Source organism: Engraulis encrasicolus, chromosome 5 (genome assembly GCF_034702125.1).
Source record: "Engraulis encrasicolus isolate BLACKSEA-1 chromosome 5, IST_EnEncr_1.0, whole genome shotgun sequence".
Taxonomy (NCBI): Eukaryota; Metazoa; Chordata; class Actinopteri; order Clupeiformes; family Engraulidae; genus Engraulis; species Engraulis encrasicolus.
Window position 1 is genome coordinate 40132096 of NC_085861.1, and position 23878 is coordinate 40155973.

The following is a 23878-nucleotide window of genomic DNA, read 5'->3' on the forward strand; positions in this document are numbered from 1 at the left end:
ATGGTTGCCAGGTGTGTTAGACATGTGTCATTTTTTTCACAACTTATTGCTTTGATTACTTTTTGCACAAAAAATTGATTGTTGCTCCCGTCAGGATACAAATACAAAAAAAAAGCTGGAACCCTGTAACAGAATGGAACTTTATACGACCACCAAAACAATCCGGACAAGGGGAAGTTCACAATTGGGTCCAAGACCGCTTCCACACTGAGACAAACTCGTTAGTGTCACTGAGATAAGAATACTTGCATTTACACAGCTTCTTTTTTTTTTCTTCATGACAGCAATATTGACATCCTTAGGTGATAAGTCAGTGGAACACAACAAAGCATAAGACCTGGTACGTGAGATTACAAAGCATGCGTAATAAGCACTGATGGTACGAGACTGACTGATTTCTAAATGCGCCACTGTATCCCTCTCGCAGGGTGCCGGTGTCACAAGACAGCTGGTTTCTCCAGCAACTGGTTGCCCAGACGTCAGAACCCACAGTGATTGTTCAAATTTTAATCTTAAAATCAGTTTCAATGAATTCTGACCAATCACTGTGGCCGTCTGGGGTAACCAGTGGTTGGGGGGGTTACCAGACATCTTTTCACACCAGAAATGTTTCTGAGTCAGGTGCCGTTGGGTTTTGGTGAGGGCCAAATGCACCAGCGACACCTCTTTTTTGTTTCCTCTATAGTTGCGACCCCTATTTTTTTCCTCTGTATTTGCATATTTCTATACAGTATATGTCCATGTGTGGTAGATCTGTGTGACACTGGTCTTCCTCTACAAAACCTCATCACAGAATAGAACATCCTTGGTGCTTCTCAGGACACCCACTGCTTTAGAATTGGTGCAGGTTGTCTCAAATACATCATTAAAGTGGAGTAATCTAGACTATATGGCTTTTAATTATTGACTTTTTACTCTACCTATTCTTTACGATAGGCAACACCAATTTACCACTAAAACTGCTTCCTATGCCATTTCTGTAAGTACTGGAAGTTTGAAGCTACATTGCAAACCGATATTGTGTTCAAATGACTTCCTGTTGTGTCATTTACCCACACTGCTGACTAGATTGCATCCTCAAGCACTCCCCTGATCATTGTGCCTTTCCTTAGAGAACTGTGTGTGCCATGACATGTTTTCTCTGAAGGTTAACTGGTAAAGAAGTATAAAACATTTGGCAATCAACAAGATATATTATCATTCATGGCACAAATGAGATCACTGCAAGTGTGTGTGTCTGACGGAGCTGGTTTGCTAGCTCTGTGGTGGCTGGCTAGGGGGAGTGGAGCGGGGGCTCGGGATGGCAGTTGATGTGTTTTCAGCAGAGAGGAGTGACAGGAGTGTGCGCGCGATGCTCCCTCATCTAAAGGTCCCAAAACAGCAAACAGCAGTACAAGCATGGTCTGAAACGGTAATAAGGCTCTCATCTTTAGGAGAGCTTCAAAAGTGGTAGGACACTGACATTGTGCTTTTGTGATGCTGTTTTGTGGCCTGCAGTTGCTTTGGTCTGTGCCATGGAGTTCCACTAAATGAAGCAAACTGTGTCCCTCTAACAAGGCAAAGGGGAAGTATCGGGTGAGTATCTGCTGTGCTATGGTAACCAAGAGAGGTGTGACTACAACAACAGATTGCTTTACTACAGGGTGCGTCCAAAGCCCCACACCCACAATATGGCTGCTATCCTACAGACTGGCAGTACTGATTCTGTGACGTTACTACTTGTAGTTAGTTAGGGCAGAAATTTGTGCATGTGTTTTGTTGTTCCTGTTGTAACTGAGCGATTCACGTCCCTCTTTTTTTGTGTTTTAAAAAAAGCAAACATTCCATACTACTCGAATGTTCTGATCAGCTGACCACATAAACTGCCATCCAATGGTTCCCAAGGCAACAAAGGAGTAAATTGTTTATAATTTGAGATGGACGTACCCTTGTACGGGTAGGTGTTTTAACACGTCTCCCTGTATGGTACTTGCCTCTTATGTTTCTCTCTATATATAGATTCAGCTTGTGTTTTACGAGACACGGGTCAACAATCAGGTCAGCGATGCCATGGTTGAAGAAGTTCCCATAGACCCTGGCACCACATCTGTATTCTACAGAAAGTAAAAAAATATATATAAAATAAAAAACACTAAACAACCAAACCCCCATTACAAATCAAGTCGAATGAATATTTAAAAATGTTTTTCGAGTACACTCAACAGTTCACATGCAAGCACACATACTTACACACGCACTTACATACAGACATACCTACAAACAGATACCTCTTTCTCTTGGCAAAAGACAGGAAACAAACAATGGGCAACAGAGTACACAATTACTGCATACCCCTATATAGATCTGTTTATCCTCTGAATTTTAACATCATTTAAAATAAAAGCAAATATATCTTGACAAATCAATACACATATGTACATCAAATGGAATCTATCTAATACATGTTATATTGGTAGATTTTTTTTCAATATATCCGAAACAGAAAGTCATTGTTTCTCTAGTGAATGTTATTGTATATATTAGCTAGTAAATCTTTCAAACATACAGACTTGATTATGGACTAAACTGCATTTGTCATATTTATATTCAATACATAATTTACATCATCTTTAAAATAAAACCCACGGGTTTTTTATAGTCTTGTCAAACCATCTTGTGCTTAGTTTAGACTTTCCTTAGTTTTCCGTTGATGTTGTGTGGGAACCTAGTTGGAAGTGTCTTGTGCGGATGGGTTGAAAAGACTGGAGTATTTCTTAAACTAATGCACAGTCCTGGATAATGTCACAGACAGCCACTCGACATAGGAGGAAAAAAGAAGGGAAGAAAAACAAAGAAATGTTTGTGCACTTCCAGGGAGTGTACTGTGTGACATAAAATGTTAAAGAAGAAGTGATCTCCACAGACATACTTCAAAATGGACGCCAGAGGCCATGAAAGCCTTGGTGAGGATTCTGTGGATGAAATATAGAACATTGCGCAAATGATTTCTTTTCAGGTATTGTCCTTCATTGGCTTGGGGTTAAGCCTCCATAAAATTCCGCCTCATACAGCAATGTCCTTCTCTCTGGTATGTCACATTTATACGTATCTTTGACCATGTGCCAATGCATTCCAGACTTGATATACTTGCTTAACACTCTAAATAGACTAGGTTGAAAGCATATTCAAGAATGTAGCACTGTGTGTGTGTGTGTGTGTGTGTGTGTGTGTGTGTGTGTGTGTGTGTGTGTGTGTGTGTGTGTGTGTGTGTGTGTGTGTGTGTGTGTGTCTGTGTCTGTGTCTGTGTCTGTGAGTGTCAGGGTCCTTCAGTCACTTTTGTGTCAAAAAGTCTTATACTGCACACTGTTACGACATTGAACTACAGTGCACAGATGAGCGTTGGTCAGACTGGTTGGACACAACTAGTATAGCCAGAGGTTTGTTCCTATTTCAAAACAGCTGTGCTTTTAACACAAGAAGTGCTTCACAAACCATTTTTTTCAGACAACTGGTCCATCTCACATTTTACACACAACTTACACAAAACAGCTGCTATCTTTTTTTAAAAACAAAATCGTTTTTGATGATAAACAGACCAGAGGTACACAATATATCAACCACCACCACCATACTATATCAACACTGGCCATTCAGTAATACCCAATGTCTGACTCTGGCTGCTGCCTTCCCACATTGTTTGAGATAGCACACTATTTTGAATAGGGGGGTTAAAGGGAAAAATCAAACAGACTGTGAGTCGATCATCACATTCAAACTACAAAGAAACAAAATCTGGAATGTTTGTCTAAAAGATGGCAGTTTTTCTCTACACACACATACAGGAAACAAACACACAACCACCAGTGTGAGGGATTCACATCTTGATTTTGTCACAAAAATCAAAACCTTGAAGTCCCTGTGATTGTGCCACATTAAAAAAATGATGAGACAAATGAGATGGACTTTCTGAGTGAGTACACAGACAGAGGTGAGGCGGTGAGAAAAAAACTTAATTACCCTGTAAAGGAAAGCTAGAGTTTTTTTCTCTGTAAGGACAATTGCATGGTTCGTAGTTTTAAGGCCTACAATCTCATATCGTCTTGCAGAAACGGCTTGACATACTCTCAAACACCGGGAGGCTGTTTTTTTTTCTTCGTTTACAACACACGTCCAATTACCGGTACCCGAGTGTCAAATTTTTGCTTTTTGGTAATCCCAACAAACATCACGGTAACACATTAACAGGGGAAAAAAGCAAAAACGTTAAGAAACGGCTGTTGAGAGTAATATCTATCATGAAAACTTCCATGGCCAAGTCTGCAAGTGAGATCACTAGGCTGGGGTTGTGTGTTGGGGTTAGGGTTGGGGAAGGTGGGAGGGGGAGGGTGGTGGTTCTTCACAGTGGGGCTTTCCCTACACTACACTGCCACCTGCAGGTGGGGAGGCCACACCGCACTACTGCAGCACCATGCCCCGCGTCTCGGGCAGCTTCAGTGCCAGGAAGCTGCCCGCGGCCAGAGCACCAGAGGCAAAGAGGATGGGTACCGCTTTGGTGATGCCCACAAACGATTGGAAGATGCTTATGCCTAGAACTGCTGCCAGCTTACACAACGCGTTCAAGAAACCGAAGGCCGTGGTTCTGTGGAGAGAGGACAGAAAAAGGGGACTTGGGTTAGGATTATGATTAATCAGGGTGGAGAAATGTTATACAGTACTCTGATTTCTCGACCACAAACTGCAACTGACTACAAGCCGCACCCACTCAAATTGGGAAGAAATAAATAATTGTACATGTATCGACAACACCTCTGTATGGGCCACAGTTATGATGATTGTAACAGGTTATTTTTTTGAAAAAAATGTTCTGGAGCTAACCCTTCATTTTGTGCTGGTGAGTGTGGCACATAATAGTCTATACGTCAGCCATATCATACTATGAGCCAATCTAAAATCTGCACTGGCTTTTGTTGAAATAATAAAGGTTTATAATTTTTCATAATTTGTCCACCAACAAATTCATAGATGGTCCACTGAAAATCTCTGTTTCCGAAGCATTAACAAGAAACAGACACAGTAGATTTAACATGGTATTGTAATTTGTACGGTAATTACAACAATAGCATCTGCATACATATTTGCTCTGGGTGAGCAAAGAGTATAGGATCAAAAAATAAAATCTCACCAAAGCAAAAAATGTTTCATAAGTCAAATAGCTTAATGAAATGGGAATCCCAGCATGAAAAACTGGGAGTATCAGACTCTGAGCACTCAGCCAGGGCTCCATTAAAACCATCTATTTATGTCTGAAAGTGTTAATGAAAAACATATTTCAAATACGGCTATAAAATACAGCTAAATACAGTAGCTATCTCCAGACAAGGTCAAATTATGCATTGTACAGTGCACTATGTGCACTACTCTGTGTGTGTGTGTGTGTGTTTCCCCCAGTGCTAAAGCTAGGGGTAGAGAGAACAGTCTGGCCACAGAGGGGAGCTAAACGGCAACATGATGGAAGAAAAAAAAATCTCCAGCAGTAGCAGCAAGCAAGTCACCACCAAGGTTAGGCCCGCAATGAAATGGGTGGGATCCTCCATCTGACCAATCATGCCTTCAGACATTTTGAGAGGACATTTTTCATAACCCCACCCCCCACCACCACCACCACCACCACCACCAGATATTGCACAGTAGCTAGCAAGCCCATTGCCAGGGTTGTAACAGCACTGCAGCATGAAAAAAGTCAAGCAGAATGGTGGTGATGGTAGAACCAAACAGTACAGGGAATTAGGTTACTGCTGTAAAAGAATTATGCTTCGAAATGACATTACTGTGCGCGCATAATCAATGTTTCTCAAATTCATTTTGATGCCGAGTCTGTTTTTGAAATGCAATTAGACCGTGGAAAGATTGTGTAAAGATTTTCCATCCATACCGCATGTGACTAGATCTGTACATTTCAAATCACAAGTCGGCTATTATATTATAGGCTACCAGTATGTGCATTGCATTTGCATGTTGCCCGTTTTGTATTGTTCAAAGATGATCCTTTCAGTTCAATAGTGAAAAATGCGTCATGAATAACTAGCAATGAAAACAATATGAATCTGTCGCTCCGGACAAACCATGTAATTAAGGCCATGGAAAGGCATCAGGCTCCGCTTGTACCCACAGTGGTAAATGAGAGCATGCACGGACACTTCATTTGTCAGTGACACAGCACAGTAGCAGCACGGGCAGGGCAGGGCAGGGCAGGGCAGTGCAGGGCAGGGCAGCCTAGGGTAGGGTTGGGTTGGGTTGGGCAAGAGAGGTGTTGTTGGGTAGAATAGGGTGGGGAGGGGGAGGAGATATAGAGAAGGGTAGTGTACTTAGGTTGTGTGTGTTTTCTGATGGGTATTGGAAAACAACAAGGTTGGTGCCTGCTTCCCACTGAAGACTTTGAAGATGGGCCTGGCCCCTATATCCACAGACTTTGTCGTTACCTTTCGGCTTTTATATCAAATTGTTGACACACATCTTGTTCTTCTTACGTTTTAGTTGTCTGATGGCTAAGCCGTAAAACACTGCTTGTATCCACACAGTAGCAAATGACATGGAGCACTTAATTAGTCAGTGACACAGGACAGCAGAGCAGACAAGGCAAGGTAGGTATAGAGTAAGGGAGAGTAGAGAATGGTAGGACAGAGACACCAGGGCCCCTTATATGTATATAAGGGGCCCACACACAGTCCAATTTAAGACAATATATGGCTTGGAGGTCCATTGGAACTGATTGTACATAGGGCCGACAATTTGCTGCTACGCCCCTGGTAGTAGGTGTAGGGGAGGTGGCGTTTACCTTTTATCCGATGGGTAGAGCTCCACTGTCAACACGTCCAGGGCGTTCCAGGAGGCGATGCTGATGCCCCCGAAGAGACAGAGCAGGGCGATCATGGCCGACTCGCTGTTGCCGAAGGACAGGAAGAAGCAGCTGACACAGGAGATCACGCTGGAGCCCGCTGCAATGGCACACATCAGGACAGCAGCACAGGCAGGGAGACAGTGGAGAGAAGACCGCAGAGGAAAAGGGCCGTTAGAGAGGGAGGAAGAGAGAGAGTAGGAGAGAGAGAGAGAGAGATAGAGACAGCGGAGAGCAAGAGAGAAGACATCAGACGAAAAGGGCAGTTAGAGAGAGAGAGAGAGAGAGAGAGAGAGAGAGAGAGAGAGAGAGAGAGAGAGAGAGAGAGAGATCAGAAAAACATCACAGTTACTGGCCTTTAGGGACTGTGAGAGTGCGACAGGGAGACCAGACCCCTCCAAGAGGACGTCAAACAGTCTAAAAAAGCCTTTGTAAGTGCTACATCAGACAGAATGGTATGTGTGTTATGCCAAATCTACTGCATACAGTATATACTGCATATAATACAGTACTATTGCGGTACTAGTGGTTCTCAACTTGGCCCCCTTGGCCATATCATAATCATAAGCCTGCCAAGAACCCTTTAGTTGTGAAATAAAACAGACTAATGCCCAGTTGTCTCCTTCTCAATATCTCAACGGAAACAAGATAGCCTTAGAGATCACTACTTGAAGTGGTGATTTCATTTGTAGTGCACGTTAGATATTTTGTGCCATATTACAGCACACTACAATGGGACTATAATGTGATGTTATATTCTGGCTCATGGCATTTTACTCCCTACAGGAGTACTTTGCTGTTGTTTTACGTGGCACTAAATTGAACAGGAGCAGAGCAGCTGCCGAGAAGCAGCGAAAATGTCATTACCGCACCCACCAGACCCAAAACGACACAGAGAGAGAGAGAGAGAGAGAGAGAGAGAGAGAGAGAGAGAGAGAGAGAGAGAGAGAGAGAAAGAAAGAAAAAAAGAAAGAAAGAAAGAAAGTAAGAAAGAGAAACAAGAAGGGGAGCATGCTCGGTTACCCAGCATCCTCAGGCGTCCGATCTTATCCATGAGCAGGGCCGAGACGATGTTGCCGGGTAGCACGGCCAGGGTTCCCAGGAAGCTGACGAAGTAGATCATGTAGGCGTTGTTCTCGTCGCTGAAGTCCAGCAAGCAGCCCTCTTTATTGTGCAGGAAAGTGCTGTTGACCAGCTTGCTGTTCACCAAACGGTACTTGAACAGATCTGAAACACATTAATGGTGGAGGCGTTTAGAGTTGGGCTTATTTTATTTTCAAAAGGGACAAAGTGCAAATTAAACACTACCCTTGTATCAAGGACAGATGTTTGCACCGACAGCACCTGTAAATGTCTGCCTGTGGAGGTGGGCAATGGTGGGGGCATGATGCAGACTGCAGAAGTGGAAATATGGCATTGAGAATGTGAAAGGTGCTGTCAGCATGTACTGTATTTCCTTCAGTCTGTGCTCTCAACATAGGTGATTTCACTAATTACTGTACATAAAACCCTTTCATGCAGATGAGATCGATCGCCAGCGATCCTATTCACTCTGTGCGGAAAAAGCTTGACTACATTATAACAACCTTGCAATGACACTGCCAACAGTCTCAAGTAACAGATCAAGACATGTTCCTTACTAGTAATTGTTGCAGGTAAGATGATATAATAGACTCTGCATTAAAGGGTTAATCTAGCTAAGGATGATGATTCACAGGTCAACTTCTTAAATAATGTTTCTGGGCAATGATATCACATTATAGACAGTACAATGTTGTTTTGACTTTTTAATCCACATTTATCACACTAACATCATCAGGGTAATTTGGATTAGTATCAGACAAGTTTTTCAATAATTCCATCAGGAAATTCAGAGCCAATCATGACGTTGCCAGGCAACCTTTCTCAAAAAGTTGCCCTGTGTATCATTAGCGGAAGGATCAGCTGCTTTGGAGAAGAGGTGAGAACTAATGTGGTAGAACTGTTGCTTTGGAGAAGAGGTGAGAACTAATGTGGTAGACCTATTGCTTTGGAGAAGAGGTGAGAACTAATGTGGTAGAACTGTTGCTTTCTGAACCTAGGATGTCCACCTGTCCTGTAGTTATTCACCCTGGCATGAACCAGCAACCAGGAAGTGCATGCAGGGCTCTATTATTTTAACATTTACAGCAGCTATTAAACAGTACTGCCCCTATTCCATAGAAAATGTGGTTTGAAATAAGAGACTGCATCACATCTTACTGTGGTTGGACATAATAACAGTCTAAATAATATTTGATTGATATCTGAATTTGATTATTTTTTATTTCAATGGAATAAATTGCATCTCCATTGCACTTGTTGCTATGTATTATGGTAGTTCACAAGCGTTATTATAGTATAATAGTATAATACAATACATTTTAATTGTTTATTTAATATTTATTCCAAAATGTTTTCACTCTGGACAATAACCTCTACAATGTTATCACGCTAACTAATATGGCGAATAAAATATGCTCAATGTTATCATGGCTGATACATAAGCTAAGGATATGCAGTAGTCAACAGAGCACATCTTCGGGAAGCCTGTTTCCATTTGCACATTTATAGCTTATTTATGTTCTCCACCATCAATTCCATTAGAAAAGGAACAGCTTCAAGGTATAATGTGATGAAATAGAAAATATGTAGTGTGTCAGTATTTATGAGGACGGTGATTGTGGTTGTGGTATTTGACAGAGGGCAGTTTGTCATTTGTGAAATAATCCCAGGTCTATCTGAGTTTTGTCTTGAGTCTCTGAAGCCTGGGTAGGCTATTGGCCACTTCTCTGACAAACAATCAGCCAGTGTCTGTTTGAGGCAGATAAAGCAGTGCAGGCTCATCAAAGCCGTGTTGCTAGGATACCTGAAACATTTGAGGCACATTCGAGTGCGACAAAATGAATCCATTTTGACAAGAAAGCGAGAGAGCGGAAGGAAGGCGGGAGAGAGAGAGGGAGGGAGGGAGAGAGAGAGAGAGAGAGAGAGAGAGAGAGAGAGAAATAGAGAGAGAGAGAGAGAGAGAAAGAGAGAGAGAGAGAGAGAGAGAGAGAGAGAGGGAGGGAGGGAGGGAGGGAGAGAGAGAGCAAAAGAGGAAGAGCAAGAAGGGGAAAAAAACATGCCAGACAGTTTCATCAGATTTGTCTCCAGCAGGCAATTAGGCTGACATATAGACTATCTTGTGCACTTTGTTGAGAGGCAGGCACACAAATGCACTTGAACTGACAGCGCAGGGGTTTGCTAACTTTATATATATAGTGAGGTTAAAACATGTTAACAGTCAACATAATTCCATGGGTAGGTGAGTACCAGCATTCACTTCTATTCTTAATACCTTTTACTTTTGCAGTGAATTTCTAGTTAATATTGACAATATTAACGGACAAAATACGTTTTGGTTTTGGAAGAAGATGGGGGGATGGGGAAAACATTTGTGAAGCCCTGGCCTACTGTATGCTCCAACCAACCTGTATTGTAGAAGAGTGTGGAGATGAAGGTGCAGTTCCTGAAGAAGGTGTTGCTGGAGGTGATGTCCTCAAAGTAGCATTCCTCAAACAGGGAGTCCTCAAACACCATCGACTTCATCTTCAGGTTTACAAACCTGATGATGACGTAATTCAAGGGATGTGTGATTGAATGTGAGGCATTTCATGTTACGTGATGGGGTGGGGTTGGGGGCACTTTGTGCAAAGTACATGCAGTTAATTTATCATCTACAGATTTAATTTATCATCTAACAAGAAATAATGTTACAACCAGCATGAATAAAGCCAGTGGTTGAAAGGGTCTCAACATGGAAAATAATTAAATCAATAGAAAGACACATATGGTGTAACTGCAAGGTTACCAAGATAAAAATGATTGAAAAGCAAATTACTTGTTGTTGAAGAACTCTCCGTTTTTGTGGACCTGGTTCTCCAGAGTGAAGTTGAAGGTGACGTGCTCTACCTTCTCCTTCATGAAGGTTTTGGTGCGTGAGGCGTACTCCTGCTTCTGGAGGTACTTGATCATGTCAGGGAACCACACGGTCAAACCGTAGTAGCTGCCAATTAGAGAGGTGAAGAGAGAAAACAGCTTTGAGATAAAGATAGATAGATGAAGACGAGATAGCTGTGTTCTGACATAAGGGGAAAAACAACCCCTGGATGGAAACGTAAGACCTGAGGCTAAAATGTCAACAATATCACCATCTTAAATCAACACCTACTGTAAAAATGACACGCAAATAATACGAAAAATTATCCAGAAATGGAAAAAAATCCAACTTATAAATAATTCATAAAATGTCATCGCAGATAACAGAGAGGGGGGGGGGGGTGGTGGTGTAAGTACGACATTTATGCATGATAACAGCATGTGGCATTGAAAACTGAGTCATGAGACGTCTGTAACGGCACCACTTGAAGGCAAGAGGGAGAAATATTCACCAAGCATTCGGATATTTCCCAGAGATCAATGATTTATTCAAAGGCATTGTGAGGGTGCAGGCTGAGTAATAGTGCTGTTAATATTGAGCTGCACAGTGGGCTTGAATAGAGCCGGGAAACAGCGCTCACTCAGGGGGTCTCCACACACACACGCACACACGCACACACACACACACACACACCTGAAGGACCACACACACACACACACACACAAACATACACGCACGCACACACACACACACACACACACACACACACACACACACACACACACACACACACACACACACACACACACACACACACACACACACACACCTGAAGGACCACACACACACACACACACACACACAAACATACACGCACACACACACACACACACACACACACACACACACACACACACACACACACACACACACACACACACACACACACACCTGAAGGACCACACACACACACACACACCTGAAGGACATGGAGAACCACACGGCCATCATCATGTAGGTGGTGCGACGGAATTCGGGATTGAAGACGGTCAGGAAATTGCTCCACACCTGGTAGGAGAGGAGTTGGATGCATAAATGCAAAACAGAATTAGCGAAAAGTAAAGGTCCTCTTGGTGTTATACCGGACTCAAAGTAACACATTATCACACAGAAATGCTGAATGTTTAATATTCTGTCATTCGATTCGATCCAATAAAAGAACATGCTGACAAAATACCTCAACAAAAAATGGGCCATATATTGTACAGGAAGTGGCATAAACAACGCTCAATGCTTACTACCAATAAAAACAGATACGGGGGAGAAACAAACCAATATGGGCCACACATATACAGTATTAGATACAGTTAACAGCTGTGAAAGTGAAATGGGGGGTGACATGCGCGTAGTCAGTGCAGTGGCAGCACCTGATGGAACAGCTGGGTCAGCTTCATCCTCCACCTCTGGTGCCAGGCAACAGAGTCTCCCATGTCCACCAGCTCGTCCATCTGCTTCACAGTCTTGATGGTGGTCACCTATGGAGCATAGCAACGCACAGTACAGTAGACGCTCACTGGAAGGATAGATATGAAGTAGACTCAAGTCGTGGCACTCGCTACACTCGCTACACTACCTTTTCCAATGTGGAGGCCACATTCATTTTTTTTAAATGTTTGGGGCCCACCTCTGGCCCAATAAACAATAAAACTGAAATAATTTTAAAAAATGATTTCAAGGCCCACTTGGAATACTGTACTTCCAGGCTGGCCCACAGTTTGAGAATCACTGCGGTACAGGATATGCTTGTTAGGAATTCTGCTGCTGAGATCCTGAAGAGGCAGGCCTACAGAAGAGCAGTGGGTAGACTTTAAGAGAATTTAGGAGGAGAATTCTGAGAATTTCAACATGGAGTTGTATTGCTGTATGTTGAAATTGGCATTGAAATTCTCCAATACAGGAGGGGTGCATTTCTCGAAAGCGTAGTTGTTAGCAGTTAGCAACTTGGGTAGTTGACAATGGGAAATTGCATTGCAACCAACAAAGTAGCTACCCTAATTAGCAACTACACTTTTGAGAACTGCAAAGCTGCCTTTTAGGTGCAGCCGTAATCAGACAAACTACAAGCGACACAACCATACAGTATGTACACTACTATATGCGACAATCTGCTCCACTACCACCGGTATCATTCTATTGGGTTGTACAAACTACGTGTTTCTATTTTAGAACAGTTGCATCACATTGCCATTGACAGCAGCTGATGAACTTGGGATTAGCACACATAACATAACAAGTGAAGAATCTCTGGGTGTGGACATAACGTGGACATATTGAGGACATAAGTGCTCAGCATGATGTGATGGCCGCGCAGTCACTTGTCATTAGGACAAGATGTCACTGGAAAGATTCATGTAGTGTTAAGAAGTGGCACTCGCTAGTCACTACATGATCTACATGTTTGTGATTCTGCTGTTGAAATCCTAAGGATGTGCACAGGGGCGCAGCTAAAATTTTTGGGCCCTATGAAAGATTGAAATTTTGGGCCCCCAAAATGACAAATTATGTTATCAGCATCCTTCCTGGGCCCTGTCAGTGCTGTCGGGCCCATAGAATCTGTAACACCTTTCCCCCCCTCGCGGCACCCATGGATGTGCAACAGAAGTGGCTAGATATTCCGCTTACTTGATGGGAAGCATTAACAGATACTCTCAGATACTCTTGTATGTACAGCCTGGCAGTGGCTTGAACAGCTTGGGCACTGACTGTTACACCAGAGACCCAGGTTTAATTCCAGCCGTTTCCAGATCCTCTCATCTCTATCTCCCATTACTTTCCTGTTTCCTCTCAAACTGTCCTCTCCAATAAAGGCAAGAAAAGCCCTCTAAAAATACATTTGAATGTAGAGTTGCACATTTGAGTGCAACTGAGCAGTGTACTTTAATGCAGTGTTGTGTGCGTGGTGAGAACTCACAGAGAAGACCCTCTCAGGGTAGCCCTTAGCCCTCATGTTGGTGTCATGGACCTGCTTCAGGATCATCCAGGCCTCGTCATGCTTGCCATTCTGACAACACACAAACAAACAAACCAACATGACACATCGCTGCAAGTCTCAGGCAACCACATTCCAACATTCATACACAACCAACATTCATACATTGTGAACTACATTCCTTTTTTTTGACAAGAGCCTCATTTTACTTAAAATAGCTAGGAATCCTGGCTAATACTTCAAGGCTATAACTATATGTATATAGCCATAAGGTGCATTTAATAACTTTAGGCCTAGAGTCTGCTAAATGTTCATTTTAAACCTAATGGTAGATTATAGCCTGGTTATGGCTATAAAACTATTCTATATTACGTTTAGACATTATGTTTTGCACATAATCAACTCATTGCTCTAAGTGAGGCAAATATATGCTTCCATTCATGTCATACATGTCACTAATGCAAAAATGAAATGATTCCCCTGCATTAGGATCATGTTTGTTTATTTTAGGTCTCATTCATACCACCCTTTCAATTATGAATTTATTCCTTCATTAATTCTTCATGAGCCGCTCTGAATATTTTATTGCTGAGGTTTAAACTGTAAAGGGCCGTAATAAAAATGTCTGTAAATGCTTGGAAAGGAGCAGAGCAGTAAAATTACAAACATTAGCATGGGTGGTGTACGGACTTGGGAAAAGTATACAAAATATTCCCAAATTCATTATGTTTGCACATACACTTGGAATATCACTCAAATGAACTGAATTGAAGAGAAACATATAATTCGCTGAGGATTACAAACAACTTCACTGATTTAATATAAAGGTTAAAAGTCACCAACGGCAGTTTTGTGTGAGTTTGCACTGTGCCTACCAACATGGCCTGTCTGAAAAACGACAATGTAACAAACAAAAAAATCCTCCCATCATGGTTTGAACGTTTTTCATCCCAGAGTATCAACAGAAGATAAAAATGTAAATATGTCTTCTTCTGTGGTATATTAAGTCAGATTTTCTGATGGACTCACAACACTCAGCCCAAAGTTACATTTGGCAATTTCAATTTCTGAGAAAGTGGTCGGGAGAATAGCCGTTCACCGATTAGTAACTCATTTAAGCATCGGCCTACTGACAAAGGTAAAAAAGTTGAAAATCCTACTTCGTGCCTGTTTCTTTCTTTGTCAACTGAATAGCCCTTTTGTAGGCCCTACTGAAATCAAGGCAGATGAGGGTCTTGTTATTGATTGCCTCTCTGGGAGCTCACTCAGGGTGTTCCAGGATTATAGCCTAATGGTGCTCTTTCTTGAACTTATATATGTACTAATGATATACATGTATATGAACTAATATACATGTATATATAGTACAGGCCACAAGTGTGGACTCACCTTCTAATTTAATTTATTTACTCTGTATTTTTGTGACAGAACATAGCACATTTTCAGGGAGGGCATCAAAACTGTGCATGAACACATGTATAATTATGTGCTTAATAAACAAGTTAAAATATATAAAAAATAAAAACAATTATTAAAAAAATATTTAAAAATGCCAAAATGTGACGTCGACACAGCAAACCTGAGGGCCCCACACATTTCAACAAGCTCTGTCTATTTTTCTTTCAAGTAAAAACACCCAGTCAGTCAAGTCGATCTTAATTGATACAGGCAATACAATAAATATTTTCTTGATCTGATAATGGATCACTTGGTCAAACATAGCTGGTTATCTAGGTGAAATAGTGGTACAAAAACTAAAAGTAAAAGTGGAAAATCCTGCCACAGATTCCCTCCAACACAGGTTGGACCTCTCCAAGTAACTGGCTGTGACTCTATATCAGATCAAGAAATTGTCTGTAAAATTATTGTATTGGCAGGTGTTTAAAACTAGGTTTTAGGTCTCAAACCTCTAGATTTTTGGTGAGCACATAACTCTAGATGTGTTCATGATCAGTTTTGATGCCCTCCATGAAAATACACGCATACATACAAAATCTAAGAAAATAAAGAGAACGCATAAATGAGAAGGTTGAGTCCACACTTTTGGCCTGTACTGTATATATTAAAAGCAACAACAATAATAACAGTAGTAATAATAATAATACTAATTGGCGTCTTGTTTTGATTGGTGATGTGAGTATGGGTGAACCATGCCGTGCTGTGCTGTGCCTACTGTACTGTACACAGTTCTGTGCCTACTTAATCACTACTGAAATCAAGGCCGGTGAGAAAATCACTTGCGATTGGTTCTCTGAGATTTTAAAACGTCCCAGACACCTGTGCTGTGCTGTGTGTGTGTGTATGTGTGTGTGCAGAGGCGCATCTTGTCACCAGGCTAGGCAGGCAGGCGCTTGGGGCCCCCAAGCAACTATGATGAACAACAACTCAAACTATAAATTAAATAGTGGGGAGTTTGGTTCAAATGTTCATTCCTTTGGATTTTTGCTTGGGGCCCCAGGTGACCCTAGAAACACCTCTGTGTGTGTGTATACAGTATACCTCCAGGTAGAAGCGGGGACTCTCGGGCATGGTGTTGAGCGCAGCTATGGCAGCCACGGCAGGGAAGGCACACACCAGCACAAACACACGCCAGCTGTGGAACTGGTATGCTGAGCCCATCTGGAAACTCCAGCCTGGGCAGAGCGAAGGGGGAAGGGAGATGGCAGAAAGAGAGAGAAGGAGAGAGAGAGATAGAGAGAGAGAGAGACATTTGAAAGATTGCATCGAGTCAAAAGTAGGGGGGGGGGGGGGGGGGGACAGAGAGAAAAAAAAGAGAGGACACAGAGAGAGACACAAGTAGTGTACTGTATGTGTGAGAGAGGAGGAGAGCTGTTTGAAATAGCATTTTTTGAAACGGAATGCAGTTATGTTTTATTACAAAAAAAATGATATTTAAGCAAGGATGTCACCTTTGCTTCCAGAAACTATTTCTCTCACAGCTTGCTGAAGAAAACATAATTGTAGTCAGTGCATTAGCAGGGACCACATATCCTGTAAATAGCACAACTGGGCCATAACTGACTACTCATAAGCGCATCTGTACACCATTACTGTAATGGCACCACATTTTACTCCCTACTAATGACATGTGTTCATGTGTAAATGCACTGCCCTATCCACCTCATTATCCACAGACGCAAGGGTGGCACCATCACTATTTTGGTAGCAGTTGCTAGTGCTAGGTCTATGGGCAGTCTAACCGGAAGTAACCGACAGGAAATGTTGTGGGAGCATGTCAAACCTTGAAAGGGCGGTTAATGGGCGTGGTAATGAGGCAGATAAACAAAACAAAAAAAACAGTAACACGAAAACATAGAAAACTGAGAAAATGTATGTTGTCATCCTGGCCCTTCACTTTTTCATTGTTAACTTTGCTGAACAGTACAAGCACAATCCACACAAGACCATAATACAAAAACATGGTAACATGTATAACACAACGGATGACATACAGCTGTAGGGTTAGGGCACCTTCAAAGTAATAGCGGGAAGCAGGAGAAGTGAGTCAGCAGACAAAGAAACTCTTATGGAATCAGTTTTCAGTCTCAATTCAACAAAATATGTAGATCTGTACTGCAAGTAAGGTTGTAGGTTGTGTGATCTATAGCACCATTCAGGATAGAGACATTTATGAAGAAATCTGGTTCTTTTCAAAAGCATATATCATCAAAAACTGAAGGGCTAAGAAGGTTGAGGAGACCAGTCGGGGGACCCAGACAGGGTTAGTGATGGGCTTAGGTTTGTGTCTGTGTGTAAGGTAGTACATGCTTATGTTTGTGTCTATGCACAAGGTAATAAGGGCATATTACTTATTTATTATGTGACTGTGTTGTACCTGTAATGGATGCCAACTAGCAGTTTGGTGGCAGAACGTTAGTGAAACCTCCCTCCCGAGGTCTCATTCAGATGCGATAACGACTGAAGCCTAGTTCAGACTCCTCCTTCAGTTGCAGGATACGTACTGTCAGCGGGGGGTGGCAGCAGGTCACGTACCCAAACAGCCACCACGCCCCCTCTTTAGAGCTGAAACGACCTCTTGCAGCGCGCAACGTATACAGTATTTCTCCCAGGCTGAATTACCCCCCTCCCCCCCAAGTACGTGTCCTGCAACTGAAGGAGGAGTCTAAACAGACCTTCAGCTATTGGCCCACACCTTTGACTCAGTGGTGTCACACCCATTCCAGGGGGTTGCTAGGAGGCCGCGGGTTTGAACCCCTAGCGGCAGACGGAAGACCTTGATTACATCACTGCTATTTATTAATGGCTGAGAAGGTTGAGGAGAACAGCCAGAGGGACCAGAGAGCGTTAGGGAGAGATTTACGTCTGAGTCCATGTGTAACTTAGTAACTGCTCATGTTTATAGATTATTGTACCATTGTGAGGGAGGATAGTCCAGGCCATGGCGGTAGCCTAGATCAGTGTTTCCCAACCAGGGGTACGTGTAACACTAGGGGTACGCGAGCACACTGCAGGGGGTACTTGGAAAAATGTAATTTTAACAAACATATGGAGCTTAGTTACATTGGGATGGAGAAAGCGATATAGAACTTGACTTAGGGGGTACTCATGGCACAATGAAAAGGCTTGGGGGTACACAAGACAAAAAAGGTTGGGAAACATTGGCCTAGATTCCTAAGGAGTTAGAGAAGGTTGAGGAGAACAGCCGCCAGAGGGACTGGTTAGTGGGAGGGGTTTAGGTTTGTGTCCTTGTGTAGTTACATGTAAGTAAGTGCTCATGCTTATGTCTTATTGTACCGTAGTGAGGGATGATGGCCCAGGCCATGGCGGCGGCATAGATGCCTCCAATCATCCAAAACATGCAGAGCCAGCTCAGGTGCTCGCCACGCTTCTCCTGAGCCAGGAACTCAGAGTAGTAGGAGAAGACGATGGGAATGGAGCCTCCAATACTGCAGAGAGAGAGAGAGGGAGGGAGAGAGGGAGGGAGAGAGAGAGAGAGAGAGAGAGAGAGAGAGAGAGAGAGAGAGAGAGAGAGAGAGAGAGAGAGAGAGAGAGAGAGAGAGATCAATATATAGGGAGAGAAAGGGAGCGACAAGAACGAGAAATAAAAAAGTCGAGTGGAGAGAGGGAGAGAGAGAGAGACAATTAGAGAAGGAGAGGAAGACACACACACACACACACAGAAAGAAAGAGATAGAAGAAGAGAGTGATGACAGCAAAAGGAGCGACAGAGAAAAAAGACAGAGGCAGAGAAGAAGAGAGTGATGGCAGCAGATGCAGCGACGGAGAGAGAGAGAAAGTGGGGGAAGATAACATTAGTGTGAGAGTCTGAGTGAGTGACAGTGAGCGCAGGAGATAAATAGAGAGATAATGGTCGTGAATACCACTGAAGATAATTAACTCGCTCTTCACTAATTGAATCCCATTAAAAAAACCTTACTGGCAGAACCCCAGGCTGAGAGTGAGCGAGTAAGCCTTATGCCTCTTTTCCATTGCCGGTTTTGTGGTAGGCCTACAGCTCGACTTAGATTTAGACGCCACTTTTTGCTTTTCAATTGGGCATGACACAGCTCAATCTAAGTGCAAAAAGTGGTGGCTGAATCTAGGCCTACCAGAAAACAGGCAGTGGAAAAGAGGCGTTAGTGAGTGTGAGTGGGATAGAGACCGGTTTAGGTTTGAGCATTCCCAAGCGCTGAAGCTATGCTTTGGATTCCAGAGTGTGATGCTAGGTGTGGGAATTTGGAATTCGTTTGCTAGTGCCCGAGTGGCACAGACATACTGTGATGAATACAGAATAAGCACTTTCTTCAAGCAAAGAAAGGAAACCTTACAGTAAGCAGATTCCTGATGATTGACACTGGTCATAGCTACACTACAGACAGAATTACACTTCATGCAGTAGGTTACCTGCAGAGGCATTATGTCATTAATATATCTAGGTATGATAAATTGTTTCAATGAAGATAATTGAATTCGCTCTTCTGTCATGGAAAGCCATTAAATTCTCCCTCAGTGGCAGAACCCGGGGCTATGAGTGTGTGATAGAGCAAGCTTGAACATGAGTGAGTGAGTGAGTGAGTGAGTGAGTGAGTGAGTGAGTGAGTGAGTGAGTGAGTGAGTGAGTGAGTGAGTGAGTGAGTGAGTGAGTGAGTGAGTGAGTGAGTGAGTGATTGAGTGAGTGAGTGAGTGAGTGAGTGAGTGAGTGAGTGAGTGAGTGAGTGAGTCGGTGAGTGAGTGAGTGAGTGAGTGAGTGAGTGAGTGAGTGAGTGAGTGAGTGAGTGAGTGAGTGCGTGAGTCGTTGAGTGAGTGAGGCGGTGAGTGAGTGAGTGAGTGAGTGAGTGAGTGAGTGAGTGAGTGCGTGAGTCGTTGAGTGAGTGAGGCAGTGAGTGAGTGAGTGAGTGGGTGTGCAAGTGCATGAGCGTGAGCAGGTGTGGAAGTATGAGTGGGTGTGTGCATGTGTGGAGGATTGATTACCCGACACCGGAGAGGAGGCGGCAGAAGAGGAAGGAGCTGTAGCCTTGCACGAAGGAGGAGAAGAAGGCAAAGACACTGTTGAGGGAGAGAGAGATGAGGAGGGTCTGTCGGCGGCCAATCCGGTCCGCCAGTCCTCCCCACACAAAGGCACCCACCATCATGCCCAGATACACAATCAGGCCTGCAGGGAGAGAGGGATACAGAGACAACGAGATGGAGAGAGGGATAAAGGGAGAGAGAAAGAGATAGAGAGAGAGAGAGAGTGATAAAGAGAGAGAGAGAATTAGAGACAGACAGACAGAGATGGGGAAAGAAAGAAAGAAAGAAAGAAAGAAAGAAAGAAAGAAAGAAAGAAAGAAAGAAAGAAAGAAAGAAAGAAAGAAAGAAAGAAAGAAAGAAAGAAAGAAAGAAAAGAGGAGAATAAAGTGAAGAAACAGGGAGGATGGGATGATAGGAAAGAAGAGGTAGAGGTAGACAGAAAGAATAGAACGACACAGAGGTTAGGATGGGCAGCGAGAGCGCACCACTAAAAATACCGCGCCTCAGAGGCATACTAATAAAAATAAAGTAGGCTCTGGTTTGTCTCGTTAGACAGACTATAGCCCCCAGCAGAACATTACAGAGGGGTTGTTGCTGGTTCGATCTGGAGATTACAAGTCTATTAGCAGCAAAAAAACCATAAAAAACACATGTCTGTTGTCACATGAGCACAAACAGCAAATCAGGACTACCTTGGCATTGTCAGTTCATGTGATACTCAAATACAAATGTGTTAACATGCAAACATCACATCTATTTCCTAGTGTAATAATCAGCCTAATAGAAATGTGTTAACATAAAAACACCCCTATTTTGAGTGCAAACCTCAATCTAATCAACAAATGTGTTGATATTCACTCCAACCCGACTAGCTTCGCTGTATTTCTTTCTGAATAAGTCAGCCGCAGTTCGGGTGACAACACCTGTGACAAGATGATGAATATTGAAATACTGGGTGCCTGACCGCACTTTGTCACGTTTGTCTTTTTTGTGGCTGAGGGGACGTGATGATGGCGGCCCTGTTGACGGCGGTATTGTCACCTCCTAACCGCACATGTGCCAATGTGTGACAGCCAAGAGAGCTTGCAGTATGTGTCACGTGAGCCACAGACGTCACACCCTCAGACTCAGTCTCTAAAGGGACACACAAGGCCATTGACTTCCTGTCTTTGCAACCAACCACAGACAATGCCTAACAATGCCTAGTCATCAGGGCCAATACTGTTGTCATACTCAAACACACCTACATGTTCACAAACACACACACGCACGCACGCACGCACGCATGCAACCCCCCCCACACACACACAAAAGGACAGAAGGTGCCTTTATCTGATCTGTATCCTCTGACCTTCACGGTAAACGTTCACAACATAAATCTCCGCAGCTGACTAAAGCTTTTCGTTTAGTCTGACAAATTAGAAGATGCTTTCCCTTTAAGGACCTGCCACGTTTTCGATCAGGGCACTTTTCTGAGCACTTACTCAGCCAATTTCACACATTGCCTCACCCTGTCCTCCAGGAGCGTGGCTCATTAGCAAATGTAAATGATTTAAAATGCTCATTTCATTGAACGTATGGGATATTAGCGATGCTCTTGTTGGTTATGAAATTTCGGACCCCATTCTCTGACACAGTATTTGACCTCTGATAAAATATCTGACCCCTTTCTCACACAGAAAGCTTCTCTTTGTGTATTCTACTGTGCTTTCACAGGATAAAAAAAAACACCTTACAGATACTGTTGCCATGGATTTTTGCCATTGGAGTACATACAAAACAGGTTGAAGTGTTTTTTTTACCATCAGGGGGCAAAACGACTCTCAATTTCAGTAGCTCTCTTTGCAGATAGAAGCAAGCAACACATTTTACACCAAGCATCTGGGGTTTACACACAAGAGTCCCAGAGGCCGTTGTCTCTGTGTGAGTGTGAATGTAGCGATGTACTGCTTCACCAAGCATCTCATAGTGCAGCTGAAACCAGAGCAGCTACAGCCAGTGGATAGAGGAGCCTCTGGATCCCAGTCACCCACTTCTACAATCCCAACCGCCACCCAACCACCCTATCCACCCCCCTATACCACAGTTCAATCCCAATGGTGCCACCTTCAAACCACCAACAAGGTGCATTGATGTTTTGTTATAGTGACTGTGGTACAGCTATGCTATGTAACATGTAGCTACTGTATGTAACGTAATGTAACTTATTATGCATCTCCCGTATTTTTCATGTTATTTTCTTACACCGTGTACATTATAATTTTCCCACCTGGTATAAATAGAAAGCATAATCATATACATTTCAAGAATTTCATTAACTTAGCCTAGATTTTCAGCCATTCCAAATCTAGTGTTCAGTTCGGACATGTTGTTATGGTGACCACCTGATCAAATATAACTATACATAAAACACCAGTGTAAACACGGAGGTGAATCACCACCCACTCTGGCCCTTCCCCACCTTGTCATGTTTAGCCCTGGCTACACCCCCCCCCCCACACACACACACACCCACACCGACACACACATACACACACACACGACACACACACACACACACACGCACGCACACACAATGGGCCCCGGCAGCAGCAGCAGTGTGTGGGGGAAGGAGCCAGAGATGACAGGTGGAGATAAGCCGTGGCTGCAATGCAGAGGCTCTGACACATGGGTGACACACTGGCCACTGCATCAGCTGCAGCTTCAGCTACTGCTGCTGTTGCTATCTGTTTAGTCTTATGATCCCCTCCTCCTTCTCCTCATCTTATTCTTACTACGCATGTTACCAAGGAGTAACAACCTACCAGTAGCAAAGTCAAAATAATGTATTGTCTAAGTTATTCTCATCACGAACATATTAACACATCATTCCCATTCCAAGTAGTCGCTGTGGTTTGTTGGTTTGTCTTAAAAGGGATGGCGTGTGAATGCGTTTTTGTGAGAGTTTAAGCAAAATTAGTGGAGTTACACAAATCTCTATGAAGTCGTTGTTCCTACTGGAAAGGAAAGTTAGCAGAAGCAGGAATATCGAAACCAAAAAACTCTCCATCCCCCTACAAATTAGAAAAATGTAAGCTTTTCTATGCATTTTATACAGTGAAAGTACAGGATGGTGCTTTTACTGTTCATGTGTAGGCTGTAATGTAGTCTGTAATAACGGAATACTGTCGTTTGTGAACGCAGGAAGGCTGAGGGCACTGAGGTCCTCCACCCACTCAGTGCTACACTTGCTCTCATTAGGTAAGCAGAGTACCGCATGGAAAAAAAATCAGACCAACTCTGGAGACCAAAATGGAAACATATTTCCAGCGTCACATCCTATTTTGAAAGGTCAAATGATATTTTTTGATGGAAACACCTGCAATTCCTATTTCTGCCATGTTCTACAACACTGTGACAAGAATTTCAGCTTGTTATATATTTTCAGGGAAAAACATGACCGTAGTTCACAGCTGCATTCCTGTCAGCAGATGAACTCTAATAACACACAGTCTTCAAGGTCTTTGTATATGGCTGTATATATTTATTTTTGTATAACACTGATAATCATAAAAGCCAAAACTGAGCTGACAGGTCACTGCTATTCAGGTACCGCATGTCATAGGGG

General features: G+C 43.0%; 1 protein-coding gene across 1 annotated transcript in view; it reads right to left on the bottom strand.

Moving 5' to 3' along the window:
• Positions 1 to 3294: 3294 nt before the first annotated feature.
• sv2a (synaptic vesicle glycoprotein 2A) overlaps positions 3295 to 23878 on the bottom strand; it is a 30768-nt gene continuing 10184 nt past the window's right edge. Inside the window, exons 2-12 of the mRNA XM_063198227.1 lie at positions 20233 to 20413; positions 18556 to 18707; positions 16300 to 16433; positions 13783 to 13872; positions 12239 to 12346; positions 11791 to 11879; positions 10773 to 10937; positions 10363 to 10496; positions 7898 to 8101; positions 6815 to 6974; positions 3295 to 4618 (exon numbers count right to left, since the gene is read on the bottom strand). Coding sequence (XP_063054297.1) covers positions 4435 to 4618; positions 6815 to 6974; positions 7898 to 8101; positions 10363 to 10496; positions 10773 to 10937; positions 11791 to 11879; positions 12239 to 12346; positions 13783 to 13872; positions 16300 to 16433; positions 18556 to 18707; positions 20233 to 20413 — 1601 coding nt within the window. The 3' untranslated portion in view covers positions 3295 to 4434. The remainder of the gene's footprint in view (positions 4619 to 6814; positions 6975 to 7897; positions 8102 to 10362; positions 10497 to 10772; positions 10938 to 11790; positions 11880 to 12238; positions 12347 to 13782; positions 13873 to 16299; positions 16434 to 18555; positions 18708 to 20232; positions 20414 to 23878) is intronic.